The 23,580-nt window shown below is 36.2% G+C and overlaps 4 protein-coding genes across 5 annotated transcripts; 2 read left to right on the plus strand and 2 right to left on the minus strand.

The window, feature by feature from the left end:
• Positions 1-98: 98 nt before the first annotated feature.
• Positions 99-10,371, minus strand: LOC108199267 (probable AMP deaminase). Of its 2 annotated transcripts, none has more exons than XM_017367015.2 (19): positions 9,860-10,371; positions 8,610-8,779; positions 7,717-7,927; positions 7,001-7,179; positions 6,806-6,857; positions 6,538-6,665; positions 6,272-6,451; positions 6,037-6,104; positions 5,735-5,877; positions 5,261-5,322; positions 4,523-4,636; positions 3,226-3,366; positions 2,848-3,000; positions 2,338-2,391; positions 2,139-2,249; positions 1,516-1,689; positions 1,361-1,441; positions 714-812; positions 99-604 (listed from the first exon to the last, which is right to left on the minus strand). In XM_017367015.2, exons 1-19 carry the CDS (start codon positions 10,248-10,250, stop codon positions 536-538), a joined length of 2,580 nt encoding a protein of 859 aa, XP_017222504.1. In that variant the 5' UTR covers positions 10,251-10,371; the 3' UTR covers positions 99-535. The 2 variants fall into 2 exon arrangements, with proteins under 2 accessions (XP_017222504.1, XP_017222505.1); XM_017367016.2 differs by having other exon boundaries at positions 397-604; positions 7,717-7,858; positions 9,860-10,363.
• A 1,475-nt stretch (positions 10,372-11,846) lies between these two features.
• On the plus strand, positions 11,847-15,522 carry LOC108198578 (glutamate receptor 2.9-like). The gene is made up of 6 exons (XM_064082691.1): positions 11,847-12,297; positions 12,791-14,049; positions 14,123-14,435; positions 14,526-14,920; positions 15,007-15,116; positions 15,197-15,522. Exons 1-6 carry the CDS (start codon positions 12,057-12,059, stop codon positions 15,234-15,236), a joined length of 2,358 nt encoding a protein of 785 aa, XP_063938761.1. The 5' UTR covers positions 11,847-12,056; the 3' UTR covers positions 15,237-15,522.
• Positions 15,523-16,176: 654 nt separating this feature from the next.
• LOC108198579 (glutamate receptor 2.5-like) lies at positions 16,177-19,704 on the plus strand. Its single transcript, XM_017366330.2, has 5 exons — positions 16,177-16,619; positions 16,709-17,970; positions 18,067-18,376; positions 18,633-19,027; positions 19,253-19,704. Exons 1-5 carry the CDS (start codon positions 16,391-16,393, stop codon positions 19,514-19,516), a joined length of 2,460 nt encoding a protein of 819 aa, XP_017221819.1. The 5' UTR covers positions 16,177-16,390; the 3' UTR covers positions 19,517-19,704.
• An 868-nt stretch (positions 19,705-20,572) lies between these two features.
• LOC108197131 (uncharacterized) lies at positions 20,573-22,548 on the minus strand. The gene is made up of 2 exons (XM_017364642.2): positions 22,029-22,548; positions 20,573-21,389 (listed from the first exon to the last, which is right to left on the minus strand). The coding sequence occupies exons 1-2, from the start codon at positions 22,442-22,444 to the stop codon at positions 20,945-20,947; spliced, it is 861 nt and encodes a 286-aa protein (XP_017220131.1). The 5' UTR covers positions 22,445-22,548; the 3' UTR covers positions 20,573-20,944.
• Between the last annotated feature and the right edge of the window lie 1,032 nt (positions 22,549-23,580).

Genomic DNA, 23,580 nt, shown 5'->3' on the forward strand with positions numbered 1-23,580 from the left:
CTGGTCTTATCCCTCCTACTCTGTAATATTCTACCAAATGCTTACCAGTTGTCTAATAGTTTAGACCTCACATAAAAAGAACATACAAAAAAGTCGGATAAATAACTAATCACAGATCAAACTATGATGTATTATAGATTGTAAAAATGCCGAAATTCCAAGTTCTAAGTACTGGTACAGAACATTCACCGGAAATACAAATGTAAAAGTTATACAAGAAAAAGGTGGTATTGATACATCTACTAACGTCTGACGACAATATCATTTAATTTTGATTACATTAATATAAAACAGTTGCTTTGCAGAAATGTCTGGCAAAGGTATAAGAAAAGTATTGGCTTCACAGAGGAAATCATTCCCGCCTCTAGCCTTCAGCCTCTGGAAAGAATGAAGGTCAAGGCCGATTACAAGTTTGTAATGAGTCATCCCTCTGGCAACCATCAAAGTTTCTTAGTTAAATCTCGACTTGGAATGGGATATCAAATGCATAGTAATTTGATACATATCAACAAAATTTTGCTGAAATTTGTCCTCATTAATGCTCTACATCTTCAGGAAATCTCACTCTTCCAGAATAAACATACAGCATCTCCTCCTTCCATGTCTGCAATGATTTTAACTTGTCAGCCATGAGAGACAAGTTTATCAAGATTTACGTGTACACACTTCAATTCAAATGTAAATCAAATCAACCTTTTAAGTATTAAAGTTACCTCGTGTCGAAATGAAATCCTCATGTGAGGAACATTTGTCTTGTGTATATCATTTCCTTCAGGTCCTCGCTTATAATATTTTTTCCCCAGCCAATGCGACTGAAACAAGTTTAAAAGTGAAACATCAAGTGAATCTCATGTCCACCAAAATATGATATCGAAATCCTTATAACAAATTATGTACCTTATCGTGAAAGACATGTGACCCTTATCTCGTAACATGACTTTATTTTTGGGATAGATATCAAAATTATCACTTGTTTAGTCCAACTTTATCAAATTTGTCACTCGCTATAAAACTGACTCAATTTGGTCATTAATTTGAAAATTTGTATCAACTTAATCATTAAAAAATTACTATTTTGTATCAATTTAGTCACTGGCAGATGGTTTACTTGATACAAATTTTCAAATTAGTGGCCAGATTGAATCAGTTGTGTTGAGTGACTAATTTGATATTTGGACCAAATGAGTGATGACTTTGATATTTATCCAATTATTTTTGCCAGCTAAATAATCCACCAATATCCTTTGGTCGCATAAATATCTTGTCATGTATTTTTATCAATTATCAGCTTGCATCAAATGAAAGACATATACTTAATATGTAGTTTGTTGCTTAACGGCTTCGGAGCACAATTTCTCACCTTTGCTGCATGTGAGAATCCTGATTGATAAACAGAATTTCTTGCAATCTCGCACATATCACATGAACTCAGCTTCCAAACCTGGACCATACTAGTTTTCAGCTATCTATGTACATTATATCACTGTAAAACTTTAGAATGAATGTTAACAAAACCTTGGCTGCGACACTATATTCTTCCACTAGAGCTTCCTTTGTTAGATGAATTTGCAGGGGATCATCACTTGAAAGTGAAACGTTCAACCCACGCTGGAAGAACAAGGGAAATGGATTGCGATGATAGTCCAGGAAAAGAGAATTATTACTCAGAGGAGACATGGCTAGTCCAACCTGGAATTTTTGATAAAATTCAAAGAATTATTTATGTACAGTGGAAAAGTAGATACATTTTATCAAATAGCCAAGCATAGAAATAAGCCAGAAAATTAGTAAAAGGAATTTAACTAATTGTGCATAATATGGAAGCTGTAAACTCTCATACAGACTAAAGTTTACGTCTCCATATAATATAAAATGGAGAAAAGCAAACCAGGCACTTAATTCCAATTTGTCTGATAAATATTATAGAGTGATAGAAGGTAATAAAATTTACACTGATTGCATGATATATGACTACTAGGTTTAAAATTACACATTGTAGTCAGTGTAAAGGAATAATAAACAAATTAACATTACAAAATATATGATATGGTACATGTAGGTGATATATAAGGAATTATACAAGAAGACAAGTCCCAATTTCTCATGGTAATATGGAGAAAGTATATTAACTAACGAACCTGGGCAAGGTAATAAAGATATTGCAACACTGGGGATTTCCTCAAATTAATTCCATGAGAAATATTATGACACAGAAGAAACCCAGCAGCTAAATGGTCAACATCACCTGCCTGCATAATTAGGCATTGTAAGCTCAAGCTGAATACTAATAAGTAAGTAAATAACCAATAGTCAGAAAAAAGAAATTAACATAAACACCTCTCCACAGTGAGGTCGGAATCTGATAGTGCGCAGCCCTTTAAGTTCCCGAAGCTGCACATGAAGAATGAACAGAAGAAATAGAATTCAGCATTATTTAATTCCCAATGTTTACCTTTCCACATCGGTGGCAGATATTGGTGGAAGAGCAGTACTAACAAACACTGCAGGAAATGAAAATTTAACAAGCAACAAAAGAAGATGGCAAAAAGTGATGGTACTAGCTCAGCAGATAGGTTATATGGTATTATACAGTAAAATAGCTTTTATTTAGCTTTTATATATCCCAATGATCAAAGGCTGAAATTCCACATTCTCTGTCTCTATTTTATCCACTTTCTTATGTTCCTTTGAAAGTGAAACAGTTGATAGGAGCACCCACAAAGGTTTAAGCACACCAGTATACAGGAGATTTATAATTCGTGGAAGTAACAATACGTAGGTGCAACTCCAGAGTTTTGATAGGATAAAACAGATAATTACTGCTCTGAGGGAAGACAAATAAATAACCTTATTGAGAGTGAACAAGTTGGCATAAATGTAATAAGCATAATAGGCGTATGCAGGATTGAACTCGTTTTTCCACTCCGATGGCTTAGGCATGTGCTTGATTGGACGCCTTTCAGGTTTACTTTCATCATCTACAATGTCAAAACCCACAACCTATGCACGCAAGTAAAGCAACATATAATGAGATGTAAGTAAAGCAACATATGATGAGACTTAATAAAGAGTTAAAGACTGAACTCAAGTCCATGGATATTATAGGACTGTTTACATGATTTACTGATTATCTGAGATGTACATAAGATGAACACATATTAACACAAATTAAAACTATTAATGCAAATATAGGAAACTATATATGAAGATGGAAGACTAATGAACCTGCATTAGGAACACGTGTAGTTGAGGATGAGATTTCGGATTAATTGTGACTTCAAAAAGAGGGATGAACACGTTATCTAGAATGGTCTGGAAGGATGTAACAGTTCCCATACTTCTGTACACATTGTAAAGCCGTGGAAGCTGCAAAAAAAAAAAAGAGAGACTAAAATGCATCTACTGGTTTGACACCTGGAAACAGTGCTCATGCAATTACAACTATGCTCCTATGATGCAGAAACATATGCGACATATCTCGACAGTTTTGATTAACAAAGCAGAACACTAGAAGCCTAGATCCATTTAGAAAAAACATAAAAGAATACTGTATAGGATAAATAAGTACTCTGATATTGCTAATGACAACCTATTACATATGAAGTTTAACAGTCCATCATTCACCACCACTTAAGACCCCATCTGACAAGGATCAATTCAATATACTAGACAATCAGAAATGCTTATTTCTTTCCCTATCTTCAGATCAAATGGGCAAAGTCGCACAAAGTAAACAATAGTATCTTTCATAATATAGCTTTAATTTTCTCAGAGTGATGCACTGTTATATATGTGTGCCATACAGGTATACATAATAATATATTAAGCTATTTTGCATAATACACACACACACACACACATAAAGCTACATACAGATGCTACTAAAGACTGGTAGCGGCTAATATCATATTATGTATCTGAAACAAATAGATTAACCATTATTAGGGAAAGAAATTATTACACCTCCTAGTTATAAATTGTTTTTTCCCAGCAGAGATCCCCATGCTTGCATAGTTAAATAGTCAAAAGCAGAAGACAGCCCAAAAAATTAACAAGTTCCAGACTGACTCAAATTAATCTGCACTAAAAGCCACAAGTAACATAAACTGCCTTTTTATGGTGTAACTTGGTTTTACCTAGAATGCTGTCTATTCTTTGACCATAAGCACTTTCTAATATAGAGTATGTTGGAGTAAACCGTCGCATGTGTATTTGTATTTTAAGTATTTTAAAAATTAAGTTGCATCAAGTTCTAATACTTAGAAGTAACAAGATGTCTGAGCATTAGCCATTTCATATCGTGTTGGAATCTTGATATATAGCAAATAGATATAGGAAACAAAGACACTTCGGTTCACTAATTAAAGTGACAAAAAAAAATCGTTGCCAAGTAATGAGACCAAAAAAAGGTGACGAAATTTTGATTCGTGTTTGGTTAATTATATGTTTACACGCCTTCCTCAGACAATGCTAAATCACAGAACTTCAAATACTTACACATCAATGCATTTACTAATGTTACCTGGATTAACCAAACAGCATTGTCACTATAAATTGAATTGTTGATAAACCAGCTCGCCAGCTGATCCCATTCACTTTGTTTCCTTCCATATATGGACACCCTATACTCGGCCATCTGAAGAAAAAACCGAGAAAAAGATTGACGAATATATATTTATTTGATGAAACAATCAGAATACCGTTTCTACGGATGTAGCTAAATATGCCTAAATAGGAAAATGGTATTGTAATATCAGCATTACCGAGTTCAAAACATAGGTTTATGGAAATGCAGCTCTTTAAGCTTCAAGCCAACTGAAAGTTAACAAACTATGTACACTCACTAAATACTAAGTAGGTTCTCAAGTGGAAAACTAAAGAACTGTTATGTGTCAAGGCGTTAAACAAACAGAAGACACCTGCTGTAACTGAATCAAGGAGCAATATCAACTCATTTATTTATGAATTATTATTTCTTCCCCGTGCACTAAGAGGCTAAAGTATATAATGCCATCAACAGTTTATTTAACTTTTGAGGACCTTGTGAACTTAAAGTAAGACCAACCTCGTAATGGTAAAATTCCAAATTGGCTTCAATAAGTTCTTATGTGGATAATCAATGCCATGTGATGTGAACCTAGATTATGCTTCTAAACTTTGAGACTTGAAAAGAAAATTTGGGGGGGGAAAACAAAAAATGCAGGAAAGAGCGGGATAACTCTTACTAGAACTTAAAAAGTCAAATATAAAGGGGCCACACCTGGTATTTACTTGCTTCCAGATCTAACAAGACTTGTTTGGTCACTTCTCCAAGGAAACGACCTAAAAAAATCATTATGCATGACAATCCACAATTGTTAACATTACTAGGCAATCAAATGAAATGATATAATACTCTAATGTGCATTCATATTATTATGATGTTAAAATGGCCAAGATCATGAACCCGCATCACAAAATGCAATATGCCAAGTGTCAACACATATATATCAGATAAAATTATAAGATACCAAGGCCATGAAAGTTGTAACTATATGACAAAACTAAAAAAATGTTATCAGTATGCACTAATTAGCAATGGGTGTAACCATGGATCAGCTTTGTATTGCACATCTAGCTCAATACAGGACAATATATTCTCAACACACTTCCCTGAGTCTTGTGTAGCAAACCCAAATATATGAAAACAGTACATAGTTTGGCAGGAATAGGCGCAATCTGAAGACCAACTTACCTTGGATGAGGTTGTCCTGCTTTAGAAAAATTTCTCTAAGCCTGCTCTGACCACAAGGATTATACTTGAGATTGAATGTGTCGAAACGATGGAATGTACTCTTATCCGCATGCACATCCAACAAATCAACATTAAGATCATACCTGTAACAGTTAGTTGAGGATAATAAGAGATTGCGCGCGAGTGTGTGTGTGTGTGTGTGTGTTGTGTGAGCAAGAGAGAGAGAGAGAGAGAGGTTATTCATTATAGATTTCTAATAGACAAAAGAAGGTAAACGAAAAAAAAACAGATCGGTTGCAAACCCGTTTAAATCCAAACTTTCAAAAACCTCCTTCAGCGTAAGATACTGGCCATCACGGAATATGACAACCTGCATTATATAAATCAGTTTAACTGCCACTTACATTTGTCAGTGTAACTTTAATTAGATATAAATTTACTAGAAAAAGTTACGTAAAATGAGTTGAGTATTATTAAAGATCACTGAAGTATGGCAATTAAATAATCAATAAAATATGATCAGAAAGAAAGTTTTACCTCGTCTGGTTCTGATTTTAATTTTGACTTGATGAAGCGTAAAAGATGCTTCTGGTTCATGCATGCAGAGTGATGCACATGTGTGTCAACCTTTCTAATATTATAAAAATCTCGATGTGGTGCACTTTTCTGAGCTAGAAACTCCCTATCTCCATTTACTAAAAGATGAAGACGAAATTTCTGTACAATATGCAAATGTAAGATTATAGACATGGACCAGCATGTAATTAAGTACAAGTCCGAACAAATTTTTTAAAAAATATCACCTCCTCCAGGAAACGCAGTCGATGATAACACGCAGAGCGAACATTACCAACAGACATTATTCTTAGAAGGTGGTGCATGTCTGTGAAAAACGTTGTTGCGCTGGCAACCGGGAAAAGATCGACAGTGTCTAAAGCATCCTCACAAACATTAGAAAAATACAATTATTAGACTGTTTGTGGATTTTCAAATAGCCAAGAGTAATCATACATAAAATACTATGAATATAAAAGCTTGACCATTTAAACATATATCTTTTAGGAAGCTTACCAGTTTCACTGGCATAAACATGTACAACTCCATCTTCCATCCTAAAATGGTGCTGCATGTGAAGTAAAAATCAATATTAAACATGTTGCTTGGCAGATATATAATTTTCTTCCCAGCTGATACTGATGATATAAAAATGAAGAAGCAAATTTAAGTCATTTACTAATTACTAATACATGACAGCGAAAAACTCACGGAAGTTGCTTCAACAGGGACAAAACGGAACGGATCACTGTTGACATGTGGTATCTTTAAGTCCCCCTCAGTATTTTTCATCCATGGTGCAGTTTCTTCCCTGTAAACATATTTCTCACGCAAATCTAAGCATTCACGAATCATCCTTCGTACTTCTTCATCTTCAATGTTTAGTGACTCTAAATTTATAATAACAAACATCAAGCATGAATAAACATATCAGTAGACTTATAACACACAAGAAAATAACAACCTATCACCTGTAATATATAAAAAGAAGAGTAAATTGCACCCGTCCATCAAATTACTAATGCATATGCAGTGGCAAATCCTATATAGCAGTTAAAAGTGCAATCAGAACTCAAAATTTAGCCGTGTTTGCTCATGGGTTCATAATACCTGGACTATGTTATCTTATTTACTGCATTTAGTCCTCAAGTGGTCCCTTGGACTAACATTTAATCACTTTGCAGTTCATATTTATAGGGATCATAATACCTCAACAGAAGGTGAAATAAAAGGGTTTCCCCGTAATGAACTAAAAATTGATAGTAAATAGTCTATAGGATTATATAAGTATCAAGAAGGACAAAAGGGTGCAAATTTATAGTCTATAGATTATAATCTTTGCAAGCAAACATAGCCTCCCCAGAGAAAGAAACTTTGGAAACTCAAAGAGACCAAAATAATTCATTTAGAACAAAACTTAAGAATACCATGCACTGAAGTTGGCAAAGGTAAAATGGTTCTGGCGGAAACAGTGTCATTTTTGTTGTTGTGCAGTGAAGATGTATCCCCTTTTCTACTGTCTTGTCCATTGCCGCTAGTTTCATTTGCAACCAGATTATGGTTTTGACCCTGAATATAGTTCAACTGTTCAGCTTCAGGTGCACTCATAGATGTCGCTTGTATATTTGCATATGAACCCTACGAAATGATAATTACCAGTTATTTAATGGAATCCATCTTAGGTGTATGCCAAAAAACTATTAAAAATTGTGTGCAACTATCGAATAGAAACTAGAAACAAAAAGAGGAGGGCAAAGAAAAACGAAATATACTGCATACTAGCATTAATGGTCACCATTATAGTATTTATAATATATTAACTTTGCTAGCAACACCAGCGAAAGAAGTAGGTTGGATTTGTACCTATAGAGCCCCTGAGTTCTTGCTACATTATCTTGGAAGAACAGAAAAAATTAATTCTAGCCTTCTTATCAATATAACAAATGGCATTTGTTTGATTGAAAGCTTAGCACATATTTTGTTGCATGTCTATCAGTGTTGAATAAGAGGTCAACTGATCAATTCAATTGTTAAGTTGGGGTCCTTTCAGTGTCAACTATGAACAATTTCTAATTAACCTTTACAAGGTAATTAGTAACTCCTGGCACGTTCGTGTAATAGAATTATCACACTCTACTCTGTTTTTGTCATGTTTCACCTATCTGTGACTCAGAACCTAAATCCAAATTTGCCACTGATAAATTCTCTTGAATATTGTTTAAATCTCTTCTCTGACAAAAGGTTAAAGTCATTCATTTATGCAAGTTATTTTCAGCATATAATTTTCTAGGAATTTATCAATTTCAGGCACTAGACTAACATGGTCAGCTGAAGAAACCAAGCTCTCATCGTAAGTGCAGTATATATTGTCATCATCGATTGTCTGATCCATGCCTTCCTCATCAGAATGTTCCACACTATCGAATGCATAGCCTCCCGAGGATCTTGGTGTTACTAGCCTACCGACTGATCCAACCCGCATCTTTTCACCTGGAAAAGAACAATGAAAATCTAACATTTGAGCAGAATAATAAGCACATAGGTTCATATATGTTGAGGATATATAGAGTACTTTTAGAATACTACGGACAAGTAGTTCCACTAATAGACTTACATTTACAGGCTTGAGCCCAGACTAAAATAATCTTGAATCAGAAAGAAAATAAGTACAAGTTGAAGGCAATCTTCTAAATGGCAGGAAAACAGTAGAACAATCTAACCCCTTTGACATCTATGGAAGTTCATGCCAGCTAATTATGGAAAGCAACTGTTATGTTCTCAAAATTTTCCATGACGGGGAGATTAGATGCAATTAACCTTTTGTTCCATGTCAAAACCTATAAATTAAGACAAAATTATATTCTTATCCAGCCACTTTGTTACACTTGTAATGTTTGAAACACATAGGTATGATGTTACATATAAAAGCAAGCTGATTAGGCTATCTTAGTGTTTTCTTCCTACCATTTCATATACATCTTCTCAACTTCAAGCTTTATATAGTATATACTTGTACATTGCTTAGCTGAGATTCATAGTTTGAACTGTGAAATAACATAAAATTCCCTATCACAGACAAAGTTAATGTATTGTGTAGTTGTTGAAGTGTAGGGAGCTTAGTGTTCAAGTGGGAGTTGTGTGCTCAAGGGAACTGTCTGTTTAGGCCAGCCACATTCAGTAGCTCGGGAACAGGGTGTATTATTGTATCTAGTAACTTCAACTGCTGTATCTTAATTCTTAACTAGCATGCTGATCAAGATAGTATAATAATTCTCCAATTAACTCTTACTTAATATTACACTTATCTTAACATATCAACTGTTAATCCGTAATTGCCAACGCAGGTTTGCTCACCACTCTCTTCCCGTGTGAACTCTCTGTATTAATCAAGTTCCAATACTCCATTTCTAAATGTGAAATGTAAAATCCAGCACTATAATCGATCCATAAGACCATAAGAACCTATCATTAACACTAAATTCAATTAATCTACATGACTAGTACTCAAATCGCGCAATAACTTCACATTAAAATTAAGCTAAAAAATGTGCACATATTTTTATTTTTTACCATCATTTTGATCGGTTCGCAGAGGCGGCAATCCAGAGGGGATCAAATTAAGCTGATCCTCCATCGAATTCGACACCGCAACCGAATCCCGATCCATCCACTCATTCGGCAATCCGACATTCGGAACCGACGACGAGACTCTGTACCACTCCCCTCCGCTCTCATCCATTCCTGTATATTCGGGTAGCGTATCCACTTCTAAATCGGAAACAACCGAGTTCTCGTTATGCGCGACGGGATCGAGACGAGGAGAGTTGCGGCGCAGCTTGGTGAGGCGATGGAGGACCTGATCGACGCTGCGTTTGTGAATGTAGAAGGCGGAGATGGCCATGACGGAGGCGCCGAAGAGAGTGGCGAGGGCGAGGTGGAGCGGTGTTGATGAGGAGTCCATTTTGGGGAGTGGGGTTTGGAGATGCGTGGGGGGTTTTATAGGGTTTATGGGGAAGCTAGTAAGTTGAGAGTGTGTTTTGTTGTGTGTAGTTTAGTGGAGTTGTGTTGAGATGGGTGTGAGGTGTCCCGTCTCGTGTATCTGTCTCGTTCGTTTAATTAAAAATAACTTTATGGTGAGTTATGATGTGTCCTCAAGTTTGATTTTTGAAAAATGACATCTATGTAAATTTATAATTTCGATTGTGAGAGCGTTCTGGACGCACCTCTGGTGTACCACTTATCGTGCCCACGGTAAACGCTGGGTAGTCAAGTGCGGAGCGGATAACTGCTGAAAACATTTAAGTAGCAAGCCCACTCCAAAAAGAGTGCTCTCCTGTTCCGATTTCCTCGGAGTCTCCGGTAGCACAGCTAAGACAACGACGGGTTCTCTGCCCCTACGGGGATGGAGCGACAGAAGTTTTGAAAAATCAAGAGAAGGTCACGACGAGACGAGCCGTTTATCATTATGATAGGTGTCAAGTGGAAGTGCAGTGATGTATGCAGCTAAGGCATCCTAACAGACCGGTAGACCTAAACCTTGTTTCTACATGACCCGATCAATTCGGGTCAGCTCAGGCACTGGCCGTCTATTTTCATTGTTCAACTCCTCCAAAATTGAACCGAACTGAATAGATCAAGAAGCGAAATTTTATTTTTTTCGAAAAAAAATTCTAGTCTGAATCGGTCCGAACCGAATTATTTCGGTCCGATTCAATCCGACCAAAAGGAACCAAAATTATATTTAAAATAATAATTTATATTATAAAAAATTAAAATCATGATTTATTTAAAAAATAATAATACTTATTAATCGTCACCATTTCACCAAAGATAGATAAAATTAAATTCACAAATTGGATGTTATAATTATAATTTATAAGATATATATTAAATATTTATATTATAAATATAGGATGATAATGTAATCAAATAAATATATACTCTAATTATAACGAATAATAAATTTTAAAAAATTATTTAACCCCCTGCTTGACCGACCATAAGCTAGTCTAGATTAAGAAAGAATTCATACAAAAGAAAAGGGCTGGTTTTGACCATTTTTCGGTCATTCACTTCTAGCAGACTATACAAGAGACAAAAATATATATCGTTTTGGAAAATTTACCTTTCTGAATATCGTTTTGTTGTTAATGTGCGAACTTATATATGAAATATTGCTACAATTTCATATCACTATCAATGCTGTAGGTAGTTTCCTCGTATAATATCTGCTCAAGGTATTGAAGATTATTCCTGGTCTAACGGTATCTAACGAGTGTGTTGATCATCAAATAAAATAAAGGAATCGAAAAAATATTCAGTTATTACGAAGATGTCAAGTGTCAAAGGAGACACCATGAGATCATTTCGGTAATGAGATCTGAATTTCCTAATGTTACAAACATGTCCAAGTCACTGACTGAGTATGCAGAGACTCAAGTGTAAGATCTAACAACCAAATTTGGACGTTAATGCCTGGTTGATCGAATTACAGATTATAGAAAGCAAAAGTTTAAATTTATTAAAGCATAGAGAAGAATAATTAAGGAATCAAATTCGAACCTTCGGGAAACATCAAGGACTGGAGTTGTTGAATGTTTCAAACGAGAAAGATTTCACCATCACTTGAATTTCCATCTGCGTCGCGAAGATTATTTCTAATTGACTTGAATGTTACAATTAGTTTACTGAAAGCTTTGACGAAGGAATGAATTAATAGTTTGATGTGGAGCAGAAAAGGTTTAAGGAAATCTTACATTTGGAGGCAATGAAAATGAGAGCTTACTACTTGATCTTTACTTTCAGTGTGTTGTTCTTGTTTTCTGTAAAGCAAGCAACGAGCACACGTGTGGTTATTGGCGCGGTTATGGACAAGATGTCTCGTGCTGGTATGGAGACGAATGTGGCCTTGCAGATGGCAATAGACGATATTAGCAGACAGACGAATCAAAGTTTTGTGTTGAAAATGATCAACTCCAGAGGGGAACCTGCCAGGGCGGCTCTAGCAGGTAAACTTTATCGAATATCCTTCTCGTATGCCAAACAAACAATGTGAGTAACCGGAGAATGCCAAACCACATGAGAGTAAGAGCCTTTAAGTCATTTATGGCTTTAAGCTGAAAAATGTCTGTTTGTGTGATAAGTCAGAAGTTGGCTTAAAATCAGAAATAAGCCATAAAATGACTTAAAACCACAAGTCACGTTAAGTCATAAGTCATAAGTTCACCCAAATGGGCTCTCTAAACCAGCAGCAGTATTGCATACCATGTAAACTACTCCTAACCTAAAGAATCATAGTATAAAATAAGAGAAAGCAAGAAGATATTTTATGAAATAATTAAATTGTAGTGTGATATGTAATTGCCGCTGTTATGTATGCCATATGAAACAACAGGAAATAGGATATTGGAACTGTCTAAATTACTACTTGCTAGTAGCTAAGCTGCATTATTAATGTATCCTGTCAAATTTGTGATTTTTTTACTGATGTCGATGATGCAGCCAATAGACTGATCAATACAGAGAAAGTGCAAGTGATTCTTGGACCACATACCTGGCAAGAAGCATCAAGAGTTATAGAAATCAGCAACCAAGGTCAGACCCCTACTTTCTCACTTGCTGATTCAAATCCGACATGGGCACTAGAGCGCTGGCCTTTTCTTGTTCAAGCATCGACGTCCAACCAAGATGCACAAATGAAAGCTGTAGCTGCAATTGTGCAGTCTTGGGATTGGCGACGGGTCACTGTTATATATGAAGAGGACACTGATTCCACCTTCGGCAGATTCATGCCTAATCTCCTCAAATCCTTACAAGATGTAGGAGCAGAAATCAGGCACCTCGTACCACTCCCACCTTACGCTACTGCATTGTCAGAACAACTTATGAGGCTTAAAAGAGACCAGTGCAGAGTTTTTTTGGTTCATACATCTCTGAAATTGGCCACTCAGGTTTTTCACGAGGCTGAGCAGATGCGAATGATGGAAAAAGACTACGTCTGGATTACTACAAACACAATTACTGATCTACTTTATTCTGTCAATCTTACCACCATATTTTCAATGCAAGGCGTTTTAGGGGTGAAACGACACTTCCCTGAGGGCAGTTTAAAATTTGTTGAATTCAAGAAAAGATTTCGGTTAAAGTTCAGCTTAGCATATCCGGAAGCAGAGAACAATGAACCTGGGATCTCTGCTGTAGAGGCCTATGATACAATGTGGGGGGTGGCGACAACATTTGCTGAAATGAACACTCAGATCAAGAACCGAAGTCAATTATTTCTTGAAAAGGTTTCCAGAATCGACTTCATTGGAATAACTGACAGAGTTCATGCCATTGGAAGGAAAACAGAATCATCACATATATTTGGCGTTGTTAATGTAATTGGAAAGAGCTATCGAGAACTAGGAATCTGGAAGGAAAAATCAGGTTTCTCAAAGCAAACATCTCACAGAGCTATATATAATTCCTCAATGAAGGACTTGGGACAAGTATTCTGGCCCGGGGAGTCCATGCACACACCGAAAGGATGGAGCATTCCAAGCATCACAGATTCTATGAAAATTGGTGTACCTGCTGCATCTCTGTTTAAACAATTTGTAAACATTGAATATGATCCTCAGACTGACAATTTGTCTTGCAAAGGATACGCGATTGATATTTTCAATGAGGTCACAGCACGGTTACCATATTATGTGTCATACGAATTCATCCCTTTCAATGGGACATATGATTCTCTGGTAGAGCAAATATATCTGAAGGTGAGCATCACTAATCACTTTTTTTTTTTCACCAATCAACTGTAGTCTAATGAATTCTGTTGCCATGAAGCAGAAATTTGATGCCGTAGTTGGTGATGTGGCTGCGCTAGCTGATAGATGTAAGCACGCGGACTTCACACACACGTATACAGCTTCAGGAGTGGCAATGATAGTACCAGTCCAATCAAAAATGCCCCATAAAGCATGGCTGTTCTTGAAGCCATTTACGAAAGCCATGTGGCTGCTTATATTGGCTATAACGGTTTACAATGGCTTTGTCATATGGCTGATAGAAAGAAAACACAGCCCAAGGCTTCGGGGAACTGCAACAGATCAAGCAGGAATTATGATATGGTCATCGTTCACGACTCTCTTCTCTTTGAATGGTATAATTTGCATACCAGTGATTATTAAAAAACAACTTTAAGCCTGAGTGCTAATATTAGACTATATCATGGTAATCTGAATATGTGCAGGGGGGAAACTACACAGTAATTTGTCGCGGATAGCAATAGTAGTCTGGCTCTTTGTGGCTTTAGTCATCACGCAAAGTTATACTGCCAGTCTTACTAGCATGCTCACTGTCAAGAAGCTCGAACCAACAGTGTCTGACATCGAGACACTAAAGACTAATAACGCCAAAATTGGGTATGGGAAAGGAGCTTTTGTTGCTAGATATCTAAAAGAAGTATTGGGCTTCAAATCAGATAATCTCAAGAATTTTAGTTCACCACAAGAATTTGCCCATGCCCTCAAAACCGGAGACATTGAAGCTGGATTTCTAAATGGCTCTTATAAACTTTTTCTTGCCAAGTACTGCAAGAGCTTTGTTTTAGCAGGACCAACATATAAAGTAGGAGGATTCGGATTTGTAAGTGATCTCTAAGCCTATTTCAATAGTCTTGCCTGAAACTTAAATTTCTGCAAAAACATTTTCTAAGACGACTTGTTCATCAGGCATTTCCAAAGGGTTCTCCAATGCTCAACGACGTGAACAAAGCACTGCTAGAAGTATTTGAAAGCGGGAAGCTTCGTGAACTGGAGGACAAAATGATTGGAGCTGAAAGGTGCGTTGAAGTGGATTCAATTAGCGATGATGAAATTACTCTAAGCCTTAACAGCTTTTGGATACTATTTGCATTAACAGGCGGGATAACAACGTGTGCTCTGACAATCTACGCTCTTGATGGACTCAGGGGAAGAGCTGCAAAGTTTACTCAACAAATAAGTAATGTTATGATAATGATCTTAAAGCATTGGGGGCATCAAAGAAAAAGATTTTCAAGAAAAGTTAGTGATGCAGAAATTCCTGAAGATCCACATACTGCAACATAATAGTTTTTCTGTACTAATTGGAACTTACATTAGTTGTCATTCCTAATCAGCTTATTGTAGATCATTATACTGTATATATTGTAACTGTTTAGTCTTAAACTGTGCACAGCAAATGCAGATTATCTGTCTCAGACACAATAGCAGTAATATAGTTTAGTTTTAATATCTCATTACCACCTGTGATTCTCCAATCTAAGTCGGTAAAAAAGAGACACTGTCTTCCATGTCAGAAGTCGAAAATTAACTTATAAATTTTTACTATACAATTAAGTTATAACTTATAAGCCCATGAGTCCCACCCGGTTTGAGGAAGATCTAACATCCATGTGAGGATTATTAAATTATTATTGAAAAAACGGGAATAAATCAAAAGAAATTAACTAATTTTGAGACTTTCCACCGGCGAAAAGCGATGAAAACTCTATCGACAGCTAGAAAAGAAAAGAGAATTAGAGAGGTTTTAGAAGCTTAGGATTTTCTGGGGTTGCAAGATATTTTGGGGAAAAAAAAATACAAACTATTGATTGCGAAAGAAATTGACAGTACATATTATATGGCTCAAACCTTAGTTATTTTATGCTACTCTTTCATAATAAAAGAAGTCTATCAAATAACAGTAATTAAACCAAAATACTGAAATTTCGTGCCATTTAAATATTGATGGAATCTACAAGCCAATACTGTCAAACAGTTGACCATCGTCAACGGACCAGAATCCATTGTGTACTTTGAATGAGTAAACAAAAAATGTGGCTAAGCATTTGCTTGAGGTTCAACAGGTAGTTTACATGCTCTTTCATTATTCACATACCATCTGATCGAGAGGTCATTTCGACTTTCCTTGTTATAAAATGCATAGTTAGGCTCACAGCTGCATGCATCCATGATCCAACAAACTGGATACTAAACAAAGAACATCAGAAATTCTCGGGGTGAGCCAGGGTCGAACCCAGAACGACAGAGGATATACTCTAAACCACTTGAGCTATCCAACCGTGCTCTGAACATGATACTTAGTTACATCTTCTGCACTGTGTTAGTCCTGCTTTGGCTGCAGCAAACAACAAGCGCCCAAGTGGCTGTAGGGGCTATAATAGATGGCACGTCTCGTGCTGGAAAGGAGGCAAATGTTTCCTTGCAGATTGCATTAGAAGATATTAGCAGAAAGGCGGATCAAAGATTTGTGTTGCACATACTCAACTCCCGCGGTGAACCTGCCCTGGCATCTCTATTAGGTAAACTACACTGGCTACCTTGAAATATACGAAGAAATATTCATGCATGAGTAACTGATTTGTTTCACTTGGTCATGTAAACAATGCAGCCAAAAGATTAATTGCTGCTAAGGAAGTTCAAGTCATCATTGGACCACATACATGGCAAGAAGCATCACGCGTTGCAGAAGTCAGTAACAAAGGTAATGTTCCTATGTTCTTACTTGCTGATGTGACTCCGATATGGGCCATGGAGCGCTGGCCTTTCCTTGTTCAAGCCTCGGTATCCAACCAGGATGCACAAATGAAAGCTGTGGCTGCAATTGTGCAGTCCTGGGATTGGCACAGAGTCAACATAATATACGAAGATGATACTGATTCTGCCTTTGGCAGTGTCATCCCTTATCTCATGGAGTCCTTACAGGAAGTCGGAGCTGAAATAAGTAACCTTGTACCCCTCAAATCTTTTATAGCTTCATCATTGTCTGCAGAGCTCACAAGGCTAAGATTACAGCCGTGTAGAGTTTTTGTTGTTCATACGTCTATAAAATTGGCCATTCGCCTATTTCAGAAAGCAAAAGAATTAAAGATGGTGGAAGAAGATTATATCTGGATTGTCACCAACCCAATTACTGATTTTTTCCACTCGCTCAATCTTACCACCATTCACTCAATGCAAGGGGTGATAGGAGTTGAGAAATATTTTTCAACGTCCAGTTTAAGGTTTGCAGAGTTCAAGACGAGATTTCAGAAAAAGTTCAGTCTAGATTATCCTGAAGAAGGAAATGATCAGCCTGGGATTTCAGCGGTGGAGACCTATGATGCTCTGTGGGCAGTAGCACATACATATGGAGGAAGGAAGATGCAAGTTGCTAAGGACACCGCAACTTTTATGGACAAAATGTCTTCCGTCCACTTCTACGGGTTGACTGGCAGAGTTCAATATAATGAGAGGAAATTAACCCCATCTCATAAGTTCAGAATTGTCAATGTGATCGAGAAGAGTTACAAGGAACTTGGAACCTGGTCCAAAGGATTAGGTTTCTCAGAAAGCATAGGCGATAATGCTGTCTACAACTCTTCTATGCAAAGCCTGGGACAAGTCATTTGGCCCGGGCAATCCTTGTATGCACCAAAAGGATGGGCTCTTTCAAGCAGCTCTGGGTTTTGGCGAATAGGTGTTCCTACTATAGGCATGTTGAAACAAGTTATAAACATTTCGTATGATCCACAGACTAACAATTTAACTTTTACTGGATTTGTAATTGATACCTTCAGAGAAGTCATGGCCAGATTGCCATACCACCCACCATATGAATTCATCCCCTACAATGGAACCTCTGACTCTTTGGTTGAACAAGTTTATTTAAAGGTGAGGTCAATCCTCATTCCCGTTTCTTTCTTAACTACGTTACTGTAAACTTTACTGAACATTTAACAGTGATTCGGGTTGAATTTGATTTAGCAGAAATTTGATGGAGTAGTTGGCGTCGATGTGATTGCCAACAGATATAAATACGCAGAATTCACACGTACCTATACGAGGTCATCATTGACAATGTTAGTACCTGTCCAATCAGAAAGGCCCTCTAGATCTTGGCTATTCATGAAGCCCTTCACAAAAGCCATGTGGCTGCTTATATTGGCCATAACAATCTACAATGGCTTTGTCATATGGTTGATTGAGAGGAAACACAACCGGAGACTTCAAGGCTCTGCAACGGATCAAGCTGGAATCCTGATTTGGTTATCCTTTACCACTCTCTTCTCTTTGCAAGGTAATATGTTTGCTTCTTACTTAAAGTAAAGAAGTGGACTAGAAGTGAGAAGTAAATTAAGACTTATAAGTTATTAAACTGTTTGGGAAAGAAGTAGAAATCCTGAAACAAGAGCTACCACTCTCAGCTTCTTATAAGGGCTTCTGGCTTTTTACACAAACGGGTCAAGAAAAGTAGAAGTCAGCTTCTTGGCAAAAAAAGCCAGAAGCCTTGTTTACCAAACAGGCACTATATGCTAATACTTTGTCGTATGCAGGCGGAAGACTTCACAACAATTTATCACGTCTAGTTGTAGTGGTCTGGCTATTTGTGGCGTTGGTTATCACACAAAGTTATAGCGCAAGTCTTAGTAGTATGCTCACTGTCCAGAAGCTTGAAGCTAGAGTTTCCGACGTAGACACACTGAAGACCAGTAATGCTACAGTGGGGCATACAAGAGGTTTTTCTGGCAAATATTTGGAAGAAGTTCTGGGCTTTAAAGCTATCAACCTGAAGAGTTTTAGCTCGCAAGAAGAATTTGCTAACGCGCTTAAAACTGGAAAGATTGCAGCAGGGTTCATGACGGATACTTATCTTAAGCTTTTTCTTGCCAAGCACTGCAGAAGCTTTGTTGCAGTAGAACCATCATATAAAGTAGGAGGGCAGGGATTTGTGAGTAATCCCATTCATTTAATGGCCCGTTTGAAAACCTGGATTTCATTTGAAATTCTGGATTTGATCAAATAACCTGAGAATTTGAAATGACAACTTAAATCCTGTCATTTGAAATCCATTATTTGAAATGAAATGCATGTTCCCAAACGCCCTCTAAGATTTATTTCCTGAAACTTTAATCGATATGGTTTTATTGATGTCCTAATAATCACTCTTCACCAGGCATTTCCAAAGGGTTCACCAATAATAGCTGATTTAGACAAGGCACTGCTGGAAGTCACTGAATCTGGGAAGCTTCGAGAGCTAGAGGACAGGACGATTGGAGAAGAGAGATGTGTAGGCGTGGACTCAAGTAGTGATGATGAAGCCAGTCTAAGCATCGACAGCTTTTGGATAATATTCTTGTTCACAGGGGGGACGACGACATGTTCTCTAGCAATCTATGTTCTGGATAGACTTAAAGAAAGCTGGAAACATCACAAGTAGAAACTAGTAGCACTGTGACAGCAATATTAAAACATCGTAGGCATCAGAGAAGTCGATTGAAGAGAAATTAGTGTTCCTTGCTGCTTAATTGTTCTCATATTGTAATTTTTAGGCAACTTCAGCACAACAGGTTCTTGAGAAAGTAACTGGAAATAGAAAACTAACGTTTCAGATTATATTAAAAAAGACTCGAGTCCATGCCAGCCATAAGTAACTCTCATTATTTTTCCCCCGCAAATTTAGTAAAGTTTATTGGGGTGGTCGGTGAAAAAAAAAAAAGGTTCAAAGGCTTTGGGAGAAAAAATGATAAGTTGGTTGGGTTTTTTGTCTAATAACTCCAGTATATTCGTACCGTTTGTATAAATAACTTATAAGTCAACTTTCGACTTAATCAAAATATAAGAAGTTGAAATCCTAACTCTTTTAGCGACATATTTTTGTTTTTCGAATATGACTCTACATAAAGGACCATTTTTAAAAGATAATTTATTATTATATCAATAAATTTTATATCTGATAAGTTGTAAATATTAAAATTTTATACAAACACATAAAAAATTTTATTTCTTACTTATAACTAACTTCACATTTAAAAACGATAATTGCTTCTTCCTTAAAAAGTTTCAGAAGCATGAACAAGAATGAAAATCTTGCACTCTCCCATTTGTTTCGCTTTCAACTCTATTTTATACTCAGGAAGCACGTTCTAAGCCACATGCATGTCCATATCACCTGACTTCCTCCCTAAATTAAGCTCAAACGCAGGATGCAAGTCAGAGACCAGATTTCTGTGATACCATCACAAAATTGACACTACTGGCACAGGATTTGTGCATTACAGCCGTGACTAGCTTACCAGACTGAACCACGAGACTCGACGGATGAGCTGATTTCTGGTAGCTGTCGAGAAAATAAGACAGGCTTACTGAGCCTGGGACTAATATTGCTCATATATCATATGTAAGAAACACTAGTTCTATTACGTGCAGGAAGCATGTCTTGAACATTGATCAGAAGTTTAGGAATTTAAGCGGAAAGAAAAATCAAAGCTGGAGATTTGTAATACAGATATTGATTATGAACTCGTTTATAGAATGACCAACCAATACACAGAGGATGTTTTTCTCATACAGTCACAAAAATAGAAAAATAAAATATAAATCTACAGTTGATCAGAATCATAAGCCTTTGCCATTTGATTCTGCTACTGAAGATTCAGACCAAACATGAAAGCTACTTACTCGGAGCAAAGCGAAGCTGAAATAAGCTCTGTTTCAACAGGGACTTGCGAAGATTAAATAGCACCATCTTCCTACTATACACAAGCTCTTCTAATGGTGGAAGTGTTAAAATTTACATGCTTCCACTGTAGTTACCGCATTCAGAGTTAGTGATAAACACAAGCTTCGTAATTTAACTCCATACTAGTCAGTAACTACCTCCAAGAACTCTTCTGAGATCAGATTTCTGGTCCGACGAAAGCCTTGATGGAAATTTAATATCAAACTTAATTTTCAAGCTCCCTCTTTTTCCAGGTTCTTTCGAAATAGGCATTCCTTCATCGGGAATCACCTCCTCGTGACCCGGTTTCACAATATCCTTAATCGGAATCCTGAGATCCCTTCCATCCAAAGTTGTCAATTTGATGGTCTTCCCGGTTAAAGCATCAAGCAAAGAGATTCTCTTATGCATAATCAAGTCATTCCCGTCTCTCTTGAAAACAGCATGAGGCTTTTCGTCTACGATGAAAATAAGGTCTCCTGGAGTAACACCAGGTTCTTGATTACCTTTCTCGGGAAATGTGATTCTTGTACCTTTCTTCCAACCTGGTTTAATATGTATTGCCAAAATCTCCTCAACAGTAGTAAGCTTACTACAAAAGTAACCACAATTGAAGATAAGTATCAATACTAATTTGTATTAATTGACAATGCAAAAATAAAAACAAATCATAATTCAGAATCCCATTTATTTAAAAATAAATCCACAACATAAACAATCAAAAGAGATAATTCCAAACCAATTTACATAATATTCATAACCAACTTCTGAGATATTAACAACGTATATCCGATGTACCAAATTTTGACATTACATCCAAAACAAGCAATAATTCCCTCTAAAAATTCCTACTTATACTCAAAAAGTCTTAATCATTCATTCTAAACCACTCAGATCCAACAAATAGCCTAATCAAAACCAAACTAAACTAAACACATCTTAATCAACTAAAAACATAACTAAACCGCAATCTACCACTATTCATAACTCACATTCAATCAAAACTCATACCCTAACCACACAATTACATAATTCACATAAATTTGCATCCCGAAAACCATAATTACACCATAAACAATCCAAATCACACATTCTAATCATCCAAAACCCGCAAAACAAAATCCCAAACAATTCATAATCCAATTCCCAATCAAAATTATACTCTAACCACAAAATTCACCAAAACTAACAAATCATTAAACACAAGTACACACCAACCAATCCAAATTACCTATTCTCATCGAGCACGCTCCTCGAAATCTTCATCTTCCTCTTCGATCCCTTATACAGCTCCTCCAATCCGCACACCAGCTTATTCTCCACCACGCTCGCCTTCCTCCCCTCCTTCTCCTCCGATCCCCCAAACAACTCCTCGAAAATCTCGGCCGCGTCGCGGCGGCGGAACCCCTTGTCCTGCGGCGGCGCGGCGCCGTCATCACCGTAAAGATCGTAGATCTGACGCTTCTGCGGATCGCTGAGAACGTCGTAAGCTTCAGAGATCTGCTTAAATTTGGACTCGGCTTCGGTCTTGTTGGAGCTGTTCTTGTCGGGGTGCCATTTCATAGCGCGCTTCTTGTAGGCTTTCTTTAAGTCATCTAAGGTCGCGGTTTTTTCGACTTTTAGGATACTGTAGTAGTCTAGCCCCATCTTCTTCACCTTCCTAATCTGTTGTGTGTGTGTTTATATAAGGTGTATGAGTGTGTGTAATTGTGTGTGTGTTGGTTTAGGTAGTTAAAGTGGAGTGAAAATTGAGGGAAAAGTACTTTTAAGGGTACGTATATATTAGATTTGTTCGCACTTCTAAAATTCATCGAATTATATACCGTTAACACACGATTCGAGTAGTCATAATATATTTTTTTAAATTATTATTAAAAATTTACTAAGTTAATTTTTAGTATCTTATTTAAAATATCCGACTTGTGTCCCAAATAATTTAACTAATTTTTTCTAATTATCTAATTAATTATTTAATTGTGACTATATCAGTTAATTCTGATTTATGACTTTTACATCACAATAAAAAAATTATTAGTCTATATATCATGATATTTTCTAATGTTCTTTCTGGAAATAATGTTTTTTAATACTTTTTATGAGAAGTTGTTTTGCATGTAAGAGAGTAAGCTAAATGTTAATCATGACATTTTTTTTATTTTTTTTTCATGACATTAAACTAATCATTAGATATATGATGGTATTTTAATATTAAATAATGAATTCTTTGATACTAAACTAGCGATACCTCAGTCTATTTTAACATAATTGTTGGACTTGCTTTAAAGAGGAAATAATAATAAGAAATTCTTGGTAAAAGAAATATTCAATTTTATAAAATAGACTATTCAAATTTAGTTCGTTGTTTATTTTTGTGTATATATAAGTATGATTTATATTTATATGACGTTTAAATTATTGATTTGTTCACTAATCAAGTCATCTAAGATTTATATTTTAAAAGGAAGTCATCCGAGATACACGCATACACAATGACACAAATAATCTATTGTTCACGAATACTTCCTAGCTATGACACAAATAATCTATTATTCACTAATACTTCCTAGCTATTATCCGCGTTTCTATTAAAATTTTAGTAACAATATTCTCTCCCTTTTAAAATAATGTTCCATTATAATTTTTTTATAGACAATTCTCTATCTTTTTTATTGAATATCTCTACTAGAATTTGATTCATTTGACATAAAAATATTTAAATATACTTAATTAATTTAAAACGGAAGAGTAATAATTTGAGTTTGTGACTTTGCTTTATGTACTTA

The sequence above is a fragment of the Daucus carota genome, chromosome 8 (assembly GCF_001625215.2).
Source record: "Daucus carota subsp. sativus chromosome 8, DH1 v3.0, whole genome shotgun sequence".
NCBI classification, from domain to species: Eukaryota; Viridiplantae; Streptophyta; class Magnoliopsida; order Apiales; family Apiaceae; genus Daucus; species Daucus carota.